General features: G+C 51.9%; 1 protein-coding gene across 2 annotated transcripts; it reads right to left on the bottom strand.

Moving 5' to 3' along the window:
• Positions 1 to 83: 83 nt before the first annotated feature.
• Positions 84 to 4312, bottom strand: PV10_07196. Of its 2 annotated transcripts, XM_016372067.1 has the most exons (4): positions 3875 to 4312; positions 3281 to 3742; positions 1540 to 3229; positions 84 to 1481 (listed from the first exon to the last, which is right to left on the bottom strand). In XM_016372067.1, the coding sequence occupies exons 1-4, from the start codon at positions 4020 to 4022 to the stop codon at positions 308 to 310; spliced, it is 3474 nt and encodes a 1157-aa protein (XP_016221399.1). In that variant the 5' UTR covers positions 4023 to 4312; the 3' UTR covers positions 84 to 307. The 2 variants fall into 2 exon arrangements, with proteins under 2 accessions (XP_016221399.1, XP_016221400.1); XM_016372068.1 differs by having other exon boundaries at positions 3281 to 4312.
• Positions 4313 to 12286: the final 7974 nt, after the last annotated feature.

Genomic DNA, 12286 nt, shown 5'->3' with positions numbered 1-12286 from the left:
TTAATGACAGGCGCGGGCGATCTGAAGTCACGTGCTTCCATCAAATTTAGGATCGGAAAAAATCTTGCTTTCTGGGGACATGAAATGAATATGCTGGTTGAACTAAATATAATAATAGCCTAAAAGAATATGAGGAGTTGGCTTATATGCCTGGCAACGCTAAACCGCAATGAACTATTGCTGAATTGTCACAAAAGCTCGTCATATCACGTGTTATACTCAAAGTTATACAAAAGGGATGTACATATGCATGTATGTACTACCTATGGACAAGGTCAAGAACCAATTGAATAGATCGTGGGTTTCATTACTCTTCGGTCAGTGCATCGTCGACCGTTTCTCGCCATTCCCGTGAGAGCTCCGTAAGTCGCTTGACGCCAGCAACTCGCTCAGCCCATATGGACTCGGAAGCAGATCGAAAGGTGTAAGCCCGTTGAGAGGATATGACGCCTATCGCTTGAAGCACAGCCTTACGAGAGTCTCGCGAGAACACGGCAGGATGACCGATCCACTCCAGGCTTGACTCGATATCGGCGTCGAGAGCGCTCATGACACTCTGATCGACGCCAGCGTTGCGGGGGATCGGTGTGCTCGAACTGGTGTCAGAATGAGGGCTCTGGTCGCGTGCATGATCTGGTGTGGCCGCTCGGGGGCTTCTCGCTTTCACTGTCGGGGAATTGTGTTTATGCGCTGGTTGTGCCGCTCCGGGAGGAAGAGGAGGAAGTCCGCCTTTTCCAAGTCCTTTGAGGATTGTCCTGGTCTCGTTCAAAAGGTGAGCAGCCCGATCGTGTTGGCCGCGAGCCACCAGTGTCAGGGCACGACTCAACATGTCCGAAGTTAGTAATTCCATCCTTCGTTGGACAATATGTGGGTAGGGAGGGATAGGAGGCGTCGATGCACGGCCGTTTTGCCGAGCCCTGGGATTGGCAGGTAGCATTGTTATTGCAAGCAATGAGGGACGCGAGAGGTGTGCAACAGATCCATCGCGCGAAAAGTCACCGAAGTGGAGATCGGCCTGCAAGAGAGGAAGTTCTTCTACGCTTTGCACGCGTGCATCCTCGTTGTCCAAGGGACCTCCCAGTGCTTCCAATCCGGACACGATGGACTCCCAAGGGTCTTGTGGTGCAGGTTCTTGCGACGAGCTGTCAGGATCGATGACGAGCTGAACGAGAATATCTCGTTTATCCCCGAAATGCAGATCACCCAAAGCGGCTTCTGCATCTCTTCCTGTGGCTCTCTTGGTCGTTTGAAGGGCGCCGCTGATCTTGACAAATTTGGCGGGAGACCCTTCTGGCAGCTTGAGTCTCAACTTGACGTTCTGATGCGAGATCGACTGCAGGGATCCAAGGACTCCAGCAGCGCACTCGCGCAACATCATCCAATCCTTGACATACAGATAGGACGCCTTGGTGCGACTCGATAATTCGATCATGCTCTCTGGTTTGTGGGAGAGGCCTAGGCCAAAGGAGTAGATTCCAACCCTGGAGGGAAAGTTAGTCAATGCGGAATACGAGAAGATATCAAAAAGTGATCACGTACTTAGCTGCTTCCGCCCTTTGGGAGACAAAATCCACACTGTCGCTTTCCGAGGTTGATGAATCGCTGATGAGAAGGATGGTGCCAATGGGGTTTTCTGCCTTGCGCTGCATGAGAAGGTCCATAGCAACATTGGCGCCTTCGACAACATCTGCTCGTAGACTCTTCTGGCCTACGGGACGGATAGAGTTGAGAATCTTGTTCCAGCCTGACCACTGCTTGCCCATCATGCCAACCACGGGAACTCCACCTCCGCTGGAGCCGAATGTGACCAAACCCATACGGTCACGATCGCCTAGACTGTTGACGAGAAAGCGCAACGTGTCCTTGAGTAGCGTGATCTTAAGACCCTGCATGGATGATGAGACTGGGATCACAACCACCAGATCCACGGGAACATGCAAAGAAGTTGGCATTCGCTTGTCTGTGGGTGGCCTGTGCAAGGAATACTCGGTGGCTGCGGTTGTGGCTGACTTCGGTGCACCGTACGATGAAGCGACAGATGGTATTCGTCTCTCGCCCTGGTGTCTTCGACCAAACTCTTCATCATCTGTCCCAGAAGTGTCTTGCTCATAGTCGGTGGGTAATTGAGACACCGGTTCCGAGGAGTGGAGGTTGCGAAGAGACCGCTGCCACTGTTCCATTTGACTTCTATCAGAGAAATGCAGATGGAAGGTGGGCAGTTCAGCAACCGAGAGATTTAATGTCAGAATATTCTCGTCTGGTGACGCATGAACCTGACGCAAATGCTTCTTGATCAAAATGGAACCCTTGAGGGTACACCTCGAAAGCTTGCGACTAGACTCTGAGATAACAGATCCTTGGCCGTTCTTCTTTTCTTTGACGCAAATCAACATTTCGCCAAAAAGATAGCATTCCAGCTCTTGCCATGAGTGGCGATCCTTGCCCACACGGATAACACTATGGAGGCGAAGGTTGCCAAATCTTTGAAACTCGAGGCCATGCCAGTTATCCACTCGATTTCTGAGCTCCTCGGTGATCTCTTCCAGAACTTCGGGTGATTCAACAGGCGCTGTTGGCTGGGGGATATCTTGTCTTGTCTTAGATGAGCCCCGGCCTGGATCGGAAGGGAGCGCAGGGACGGGAGGAGTAGTTTGGACTTCATCGAATTGTGGCTGCCACTTGCTCTCGGGAACTTCGATCGTGACCAGGCAGGTCAACGTTTGCTGCTGATGGGACCTGGTCAAGGTCGGATATTCGCTGCGGACGGTAACAGTGGGAAAAGGGATAGGCTGTGTCACTTGTCTCATATGAGGACTGGGGACGGTGGTTTCCATGGCGTGTAGGTCATAATCATGCTTGCGAGAGTGGGCGTGATCATTCGTGTAGTCGTTTGACGTATTGCCGCTGTCTGTGCGTATATGAGAAAGGGGACCGTGCTGCGAGCCATTCTGCAGTGACCCTTCACGCCCTTCTCGGGGCGGCAGGATTGATTGGGGTTGTTGGGCGGGTGGGCTTGTTAGTCCAACGCCTAGGCGTTCAATTCTGAGTCGTTGGCTATCTCGACTGTTGCGATTTGAGTTGTCTCTGCTATGTCGCTGGCCTCCCTCACGAGCACTCACACTGTCGTCCTGTAGAGTTTGTCGGTCCCATGGCATGGGCGTGGTGGCGGTGCTTCGGGGAGAGGTGACTTCTTTCTGTGCAACCGCTCGTACCAGGTTACTCAATTTGGCTACACGAAGTCAGTATTGTCAATAGTAGCGGGGATGACGTGAAGAAATACTCAGATCAAGAATGCTTCCTCCTCGAAACGAATCCAGCCCGAGCGGGGCCTCACAGGTCGGACAGTATTGTGTGTCGGAATCTCTTATGTATTCATAGAAGCAGGCCTCGTGGGCAACATGTCCACACGAAAACTGTAGAACTCTTTCACCTCGAAGGGTATGCTCCAGCAGCTCTTCACAGGCAGCGCATTCTCCGCCGACAAAGGTGCGGTCTCGACGAGAACGGGAACGATCCGAGTCGAGCATACCGGCCATAGGGTGTCCCGCTCCTGGGATGCTGGTAGAGGGGGATGGGGGACCACGACGGTCTCTGGTTCGAGGTCTGGGATCGGTGGGGGTGCGCGGCCGTCCCAGAGTCCCCGATGATATGCTGGATTGTTTGAAGTTTGGCGTTTGGACAGAACCGCTGTGAGAAAGGGTGCGCGAGTTATAGTTACCGTTCCTCGCACGCGAGGGCTGGTCTGAGGAATGGTCAAACATTGTGTCAGCGCTCTCTCTCTTTCATGTCTCTTGATGGACAACTTGAACAAAGAACGAAGACTGAAATCTCGAGCAGCTGGAGGGCGAGATGTATTGCAGGGAGACTGTCTTACAGTGCGCCACTTTGTCTGTCTCTGGTGGTCTGGTGACTCTGGAACCTGGGCGAGGATGTCGATTGAGAAGACCAAGTTCGTAGAGGGCTTGTTCCGTGATCTCTCCCTCCTCCTTGTTACTGCTTGAAGGCAGGTCGTGTTTGCTCATAGAAGAGACGCCGGGATCGGATCGCAGGCGACTTGGACGGAGCAACAAAAGAGATGAGGTTTGGACCTGAGCAGATGGCGGCAGGACTGGGTCAGGTAGGGTCAGGTAGGTTCAGGTAGGGTCGAGGGTTGAGGACCACGTGGGGACAGTCCACTACTATCTCCGCTGCTGGCTGAGCTGGTGGATTTCGGTATGAGTCGAGCACCAAGGAGAGATCAAAGATGCAACCAAGACCCGTAAGACATTGGTCGTCTCCTTGAATGGGACTCGGGAATGCTAGAGAATTGAAGAGCAAAGGAACTGGCAGTACAGTTCTCCGTAATTTGTGGGTGCGACGATATTAGTGCATGGGCGGAAGAGTAGTAGTTGGGCTCACAGAAGCCGACCAACGGCGGTGGGGACATTTTGATCCAACTCTTGAAACTTTGTAGAACCCACGAGTCAAAGGACATGGCACCATGGTCGCTAGAGTGCAACCGGCGCCGTGGGTAGATGTCATGGCGCAACAGCGGATGGGGGCCCACCGACCTGTCATTGCTTGACAAGAGCCTAGTGCCTACTTACGGAGTAGAGGAGAGGATCAGGAACAAGTGGAAGTGGTTCGGTGGCTTGTTCTTGGGGCATGGAGCGGACAGGAGAACGTGCAGATGGCGGTGGGTCAAAAGTTCAGGATGACCCTGGTAGCCAGGGTGAGGATGGTGTTGCACTCGCTGCCTGGTGTCTGCGAGTGCGAGAGACTGTGTGAAGCCACGCCCCCAGGCACACACGCACGGCAAATCTTTTAGAAGCGATGTTCATGGTAACACAAACTGCGAACATCCTTGGATCTGGGACCTGGGGCCTGGGGCCTGGGGCATGGGACCTGCGTAAACCTAGGAACCTGGCAAGGTCTCGTGGCCCTAGGGCCCCTTCTCGTCCTTTGTTCCGGCCCCCGGCGAGCAGTTCATGCCTTGGCCAGGGCTATGCTGGCACCTTTAGGAGGCAAGATCATGGGCATGAATCCAAGAACGAGTAGTGCCAAACAATGCACGTTGGCACGCAAGATGGTCCCTGGCACCTGGCACCTGGCACCTGGATAATAGCATTGACAGCTGACGCAGCGGCGCACCGGGGGGGTTTCCCACCTAACTTACAGCTGGGGGGGGCCCCTCTGGGCCCCTCTGGGCTTTTGAAGCTTGCCCCGCCGCGGGTTAGTATGGCCGAGTGGCATCCGCGACCCCGTCCGCCGGAGCTCTGGAAGCCTGGAGTGCCTGGTAGGCCCCTCGGGCCTAGTCATTGTTGCACGGCAGTGACTGGATGCTGGGCGTACAGGCGGAATGATCCCCGGCGTTGTAGGCGCAAACCTTCTCAACAAAGGCCCAAGAACCCAGCCCGTGGCCCGTGATGTTCTAGAGTCTAAGCTAGCCTTGCACTACAGTTTACCAATAGTAATGTCAGCACCCTCGTGGCCTGCCCCGATCCGGGTACGCGCAGGCAAAAGATCAGCACTCAACACTGCTCCAAAGAGAAGAGTGCAAGCAGGGTGGCATGGTGGCATGCACCTGGTCTAACTGGCGAGCCGACCTCCGCAGTTCGCAATATTAGAAGATCTGGAGGAAGACCTTGTTCAACTTGTGTCATCATCTCACCGATCGCTGGGCCAGATACGATAGGTGGCGGAGACGGATAAAGATGGAATTTTCTGTACTTGAAACCGGTTCTAAAGTCCTCCGGCCAGCTGGATGGGTTATAAAAGGTACAACTTGTTACAGAAGTGGGTTTTCAATGCAGGATACAAACAAGGACAGGCAGTCAATCAGGATAACAGGTATAGCTAGCTGGTAAATATAGCAGCAAAACGGGTTTACCCGAGTCTCAGCCTCGAGAGATGAGATGCACATCCGTGGTCAAGGGACCATCTTCGCGTTGATTCTCGAGACAGGAACGAACCACACATGTTGAGAGGTGGCATGCCTACAGCTTATGCATACGCATACTCCGTACAGGTGTAGTGCGGTTCGGATTGTGGGTCGACGAAAGTGGGATCCTTTTGAGGGTAGTGCCAATTTGTCACAGGCTTGAAAGCTGCCACTGGGTGCCCAGAAGCTCGGTAATAGTGATGCTATTCACGATTGGACACGGGGATGGTTCAAGTTGCATTTCAAAATTTAAAAGAGCAACGGAAGTGTCAGGATTGTTCCTGGTAGATTAAGCATGGGAAACTGCAGAGTCGAGGCTGCCTACAGTAGTAGGAGTTTATTAGCAAGTCAAATCGAGCCAACTTGAGCGATTGGCAGGCATCCCCAGGATCGTGTTTCATTACCTCGAGTGTCCGGCAGCTGTTCCTGGCGATGGAGAGACCGAAGCCTATAGGCGATAGGTTCTGAGGATGCTGCTACTGCAAGATTTGATGCGTACGTTCCTAATGTGCAGTATGCGTATTTAACCATGCTCTTTCTTTAGGTAGTTTTTGCTGACTGGATCGCTTTGCTGTTGCATATCTCGCAGCAACATCTGCTCTAGGTATATCAGTCTAGCAGAGAAGGGTCGCACCGCCGCACCGAATCCAATGGAGAATGTTCCGTCAACTAGGCCAGCCGTGGAAATCCTCCAGCCTTCCGAACCTGGTACATGGCATGTCGGCCAGAGTATCACAAACTTGTTCTCACGGCGCTGGACCACGGGAGGTTATGCATCGGAAATATTACCAACATTACCAGGTGGCATCATGCAGTGGGACCCTCTGCAGAAAAGTGGCAGGCATGGGAGATTTTCATGTGCTAGTACTACAGAGGCAGGAGCTTCTGGATAGACTCGTCGCTCCTTCCAGATGCTCACCCCTAAGATGATTACGTAGCCATGAATTCAAGGAAGGTGCTGTAGCCTGTAGGTAGTCTGTAGTCTGTTGTTCTGTATGCGTATCTCGCCTTGGAAAAGCTGGACTCTCGAGGATCCCCCTGCGCCATTGTCACCGCCTCGCAATTGATGAGAACTCCATCAACGAGAAATGTCACCCTCACTGTCCAGTGTCAGGACACTGTCCTCGGCTTATCACATTCATGCACTGTCCTCTCTATCTCGCCTCCGTTTCCACATGATAAGTTTGCAACTGAAGTGATACAAGAGGAGGGCCACATAACCTGTGATCCTTGAGGGATCGGCGGGTTAGCCACAAAGCCACAGCTGACTTTGACTACCATTCTCACAATGGGCAAATCACCCAGGCCTTACTTCTACTTGCCCCATTCCGAGTGCCAGCTAGGGGTAATTGCACCACCAGTCGTTCAGGGACTTGGCTGAGGGCTGAGAGTGACTGGAATGGAAAAGACCAACGATTGGAGACCCCTGGTGCAGAGAAGGCCTCCTCTCCCCCCCACTAGTCGTGATTACGCATAATGCGTTTTGATCGCTACGCAGAAGGTCCGCATACTCATCAATCATCTCACCAGTGAACCTCACTGACCACAAAGCAGTTCATCAGGCCTCATGCCTTCCAATGTACTCCGTACAGGGCACGCATTGCACCCTTGGCACGAGCAGGGTAGACAATCCAGACCTCGTCGTTGAATGGCGTGTGTCAGGTGTCAAAGTCTCCCACGCGATTTATTCACTGATGGCTGTCGCGGCTCGCACGAGTCACACCCGCTTCCGCTGTCATTCAACTCTTATTCCTGCTAGGCCCAAACGTGCATCTTCCCAGGGTCATGGTCGAGATATCCATGATTTCCACAAAGACTCATCAATCCAAACGGTCATCCAAAGATGGTCCGACATTCACAAAGTTCGCACTACTGTCGCTACACTACATAAGGGAGGCTCGAGATAGCTGGGCGTTACAAGATGTGCTCTCGTCCTGCACTCATTCCGGATGTCGGTGTTCTGTCTGATTTCCGGTTATGGAGACTTCGAGATGGCGCCCCGACCCCTTGGAAACGAGTCTTGGAAACCCTCGGCGAGGCCTCTTGTAGCACTTGAAGAGACCCTATGATTACATTGACACTCAATCGCGGTCAAATCAGAAATATTGGATCTCGCTTTCGTCCTCTTCTTCACAGGCTACAAATGGGCAACGCTGCAAGGTACCAAAGTCTGCATGGCTAGTTGCTCAGTGCTGCCCTAACGAAGCCATAAGCAAGTTCTTGGTAACAACATCATGGATCAGAAGTCAGACATGATGAGCCCATTCTCCTGATACAAAGACTTGCTTTGGACAAGCTCTGGTCTTGTATATGGAAAACACCAATAAGAGCTTGTTGACGTGATCGTGACATTGCCTCCATTGACGGTCTGCAAGCAACGAGCTGAAGATGGCCAACAATGGAGCCTGGCCCCTGAGCAGAACTCCGTACTCACTTCATGGCCACCAGCCATATGAGTATCCGTAGGATCATCTACGGAGTACAGGGTAGCCCTCAGGTATTAGTGGGGGTTTAGGGCTTTGCATCTCGCAACTCTGTCGAGTGGGTAAGTGGGAACCAGGCTTTCAACTAAAAGTAACTTGGGCCACATCCCGCGCGCACAACGTCTCCCTTTCGGAGATATGGTCATCATGTGAGTACTCAGTACAATTGGACCAGTTAGGCGCGAATTGTGCAGAAAACAACCTCTCTAAAAGCTCTACAGCCTCCAGGAACGACAAGTATTATCTCTAAATTCAAACAGAATGCTATTGTACAGTAAGAGCCTACAGGGTGTCCTTCCTGGAGGTTTGGGATAGAGCTTGGAACGACTCTTCCTGCTACGGCACGAGTTGTCTGGTGGGCTTCCTGCCTCTCAAAAGACATGAGGACTGTGTTCGTGAAGGATAACTGTCTCCAGTGGCGGTAGCGAGGCCATCTTCAGAGACATCACTTGGTCTAGTACTTATTCTGGTCGCGCATTCTGGAGTGTCAGCTTTTGACATAATGATGCCGATAGAAGGTTGTTGCGGAGGAGAAACTTTGACTACTCCGTACTCCATCGTCCCAGATCCCCACCACCATCTTCACTGGAGTCAGTGTGTAGGTTGATCAGCTCCGGGGGTGTAAAGATCTGGCGACCAGAGTGGGTTCATACTCGATCATCTCAGAGCATGACCCAGCAATGTGGGGATTTCCAATTCAGAGTTACCAATATCTCAAGACCAGTATTCTTCTCAGCGTCATGCCATGGTGTCGGGTGTCAGCATTACAGTCATGCTCAATTGACCAAGTGCGACCAATTTATGGGACCTCCTGCAGCAGAGGCATAAGTGGCGCGCTACCAACACCGAATGTCAAGAAGCAACTTCAGACTAAGGTGGTGGACTGGCGATAAGAAGGACAAAGACCTTGACGTGTCAAGTGTCGTCGATGATTGTGGAACTTTTGTTCCATGGTTACAATGATGACCTCGCAATGGGCGCCGTGCTCTGGTTGATATTCTATTGGACAGATGGTATGAAATCTGATCGAGCAGTACTCAGGTGGCAAGTGGATCTGACACCACGCGGCAACAGGGAGTTCCAAACTGCTGTCACTGGTGTTAACCATAACAAGAAGCACCATAAGGTACCAAAGAGTTGAATCCTCGACACTAATACTGCTAAAAGAACTTCCCCGAGCCGTCTTTGCCTCACTAATAAGTACCAAGTGGAGCGGTGCCTTGACTTGGCATCGAAGCACTTGAAGAAATCCTTTCTACACCAAGTACTCCGTAGATAGATGTCGTGTGGATGGGCCTTGACAGACTCCAGCGGGCTGAGGGGCTGGAAACCTCCGGGGAGAGGGATCCTCTACCGTGGCGGGTTTTGGACTCTATTCTGTCAACATCAGAAGCGACAGCCAAATTTTAGCAGCAGTCATGCAGGAAAAGTTTGTCACTTGCACATCGAGACCTCTGTCAATCATCATACTAGCTCCGGACAATGTGCCTCTCAAAATTTGCCCTCTTTTGCATGTTCGTCCACAGACTTTCTTGGGAATTGTGGCGGTTATGCGAGCCACGAGTATACCTCATGTTTCTGGAGGAAGATGCATACTGTTACGTGAATGATCGACAGAGATCTGCAGTCAAAACGGATGTTGGACGACGCAGACCACATAGAAAACTAATCTCATTAACGGCGACTAACTACTGGTCTCGGTGCCCCCGTCATGATCTCACTCCTGGACGGGACGCTTCTGAGGTGAAAGGAGACATCTCACACGTGCGTGGGGTCGGAAACCTGGACAATCCCACATCATCTGTGGACTTCGCACTTGGCTTGTCAACCTTGCGTCCACATTCCTGGTGCGTAGGCACTACATGTGCAAATCGATGCGTATCGACAGCAGGATCCATTTGCGTACATTACTGCCGATTATGCTGGACGTACGGAGTACTTGAGCGTGGCCTGGCGCCTCGACCTGTGTCTAGCAATTGTCTAGTTCCAAGCTAGACTGACCTGTCGTGCCTGTTTGTGTCGGTTGTTTGACAGCAGAGGACCCATTCCATTCGCACGAGAGGAGACCCTTCATCCTACCAGGGAAAAAAGTCCTTCTCCTCGATTTATGGGGGCTGCACGCACAAAATTCCAACACTTGGGGACTTTGCACGATAACGAACGGTGCCGAGTTTGTCCAATGAATGGCTGACGACGCACCGTCGTCTCGCTTATTATCATGCAGCATAAGAGCTTAGCACCATGTGCCCATGCCGATCCCGACGATCGTGCCAAAGGAATGCCTCGGACATCATTCTAGCCTCTAGAAGCGTAAAAAAAGGCGAATTGGCTCGGGAGCCTGAGCACCCAATTCCACGTGTGGCTGTCAACCCTAAGCAGGGTTTTGTGAAGACTGAATGGGGCTTTTCCCCTGACACCGTCTCTCACTAAACTTTTCGACTTGTGTCCCTCTTGTCAACTTTCTGCAAGGCCAGACACAACAGGTAAACAATCAGCCTTGGTCTTCCCAATCTTCTCGAGATTGTCAACAAGGAGGGATTCCGCTTCCGATAATGGAAACCGTGGCCTGGTTCCAAAAAACAAACTAACAAAATCCATCACCGTGGTCCAGAATGACCACGTGTCTGTCACCAGTTTTTGACGTATGTCGTAGCTACCGGTGCGAACAGGGTGACAACGCCGCTGACACAACCCAATTGTGGTATGGTTTGTGGCCGAGGCCCCTCGGGGCCTCAAGTCCTTGCACGGACGTGTGATCGCCAGGAAAAGACGGGGAGTTGTAGGGACTACACCCGTGCCTCCCGTCTGGTCCTTCGAGAATGGATGCCTCGTATACTGCAGAAAGAGATTTGAACTAACGGAACCGCGGTGAAAGATGATTTGCCTAAGGTAGAAGAATGCCCGATCCCGCGATGCCTGGGCGCAGCTGGCATTATTGAACTGGGTACTTTTTTTTGGCTCTTTTCTCGATTCTCGTGGACTTGAATCCTCCACATTCGAGGCGTCCAACACCGGACGCCCCCCTTCTGATCCTTTAGAGAGTGCGTCGAACCGAGCTCCCATTGCCCCATCATTCTTCATCAAGCGAGGAAACTCTGGGCAGCGGTCACATTACTCTGTTGAGTACCTAGGCACTTGTACCTCTGCAAACACCTATTTACATCATTACTTGCCTACAGGAAATCTTGATTCTACTCACAAAGTGGAGTTTACGTGCCTCTTTCTTTCCCCCGCCCATACATACATACTGCATCCATCCATATAGTCCACAGACTCACATGTCCCCATATCTGCATGCTGTCATAGATTTACAGAAAAGTACTCCAGTCCAATTCTTCGTCGTCCGTAAACGTACATAGCTCCTCTCGCTAGAAAAGACTACGGAATACTTAGTTCCTCGTGGACTACTAGGAAGTGCCCAACCGATCGTCTAAGTAGACGATCCCTTTTTCGGGGATGATCAACAGAGACTTCGCTCGCGGCCCCTCAGCCCGCGGAGATTCCACCCTTGGTGTTTCAGGCATCCAACTGTGGCTAACAGGTTCTACCAGCCTGCCGGATTTACTGAATGGCAATCAATCGCGGGACTGTACTCCGTGGGTATGTATCCATAGATGCTGTTTCGGGGGTTGTTCTACTGTAAAACTAACCGTAGGGATCGGGTCACGACTTGTGGGGCTGGGTCCTGTGAGTCTTGGTCCTTGACTCTGTGACAATGAGTGGGCGAGTCACGAGTGCATTGGTTCCTAAATAGGTAGTCAGTTAGTTCGAGTATGTGTTTGCCTATGACATCTTTTGGCGTTCTGATTCTAGGCCTAGGTCTGGGGATTTGGATGGGACTTTGTGAACTCGCGATCATCACGATCAATGTACTTGTACGAGT

The sequence above is a fragment of the Exophiala mesophila genome (assembly GCF_000836275.1).
Source record: "Exophiala mesophila strain CBS 40295 unplaced genomic scaffold supercont1.5, whole genome shotgun sequence".
NCBI classification, from domain to species: Eukaryota; Fungi; Ascomycota; class Eurotiomycetes; order Chaetothyriales; family Herpotrichiellaceae; genus Exophiala; species Exophiala mesophila.
This window is presented reverse-complemented; position numbering and strand designations above follow the sequence as displayed.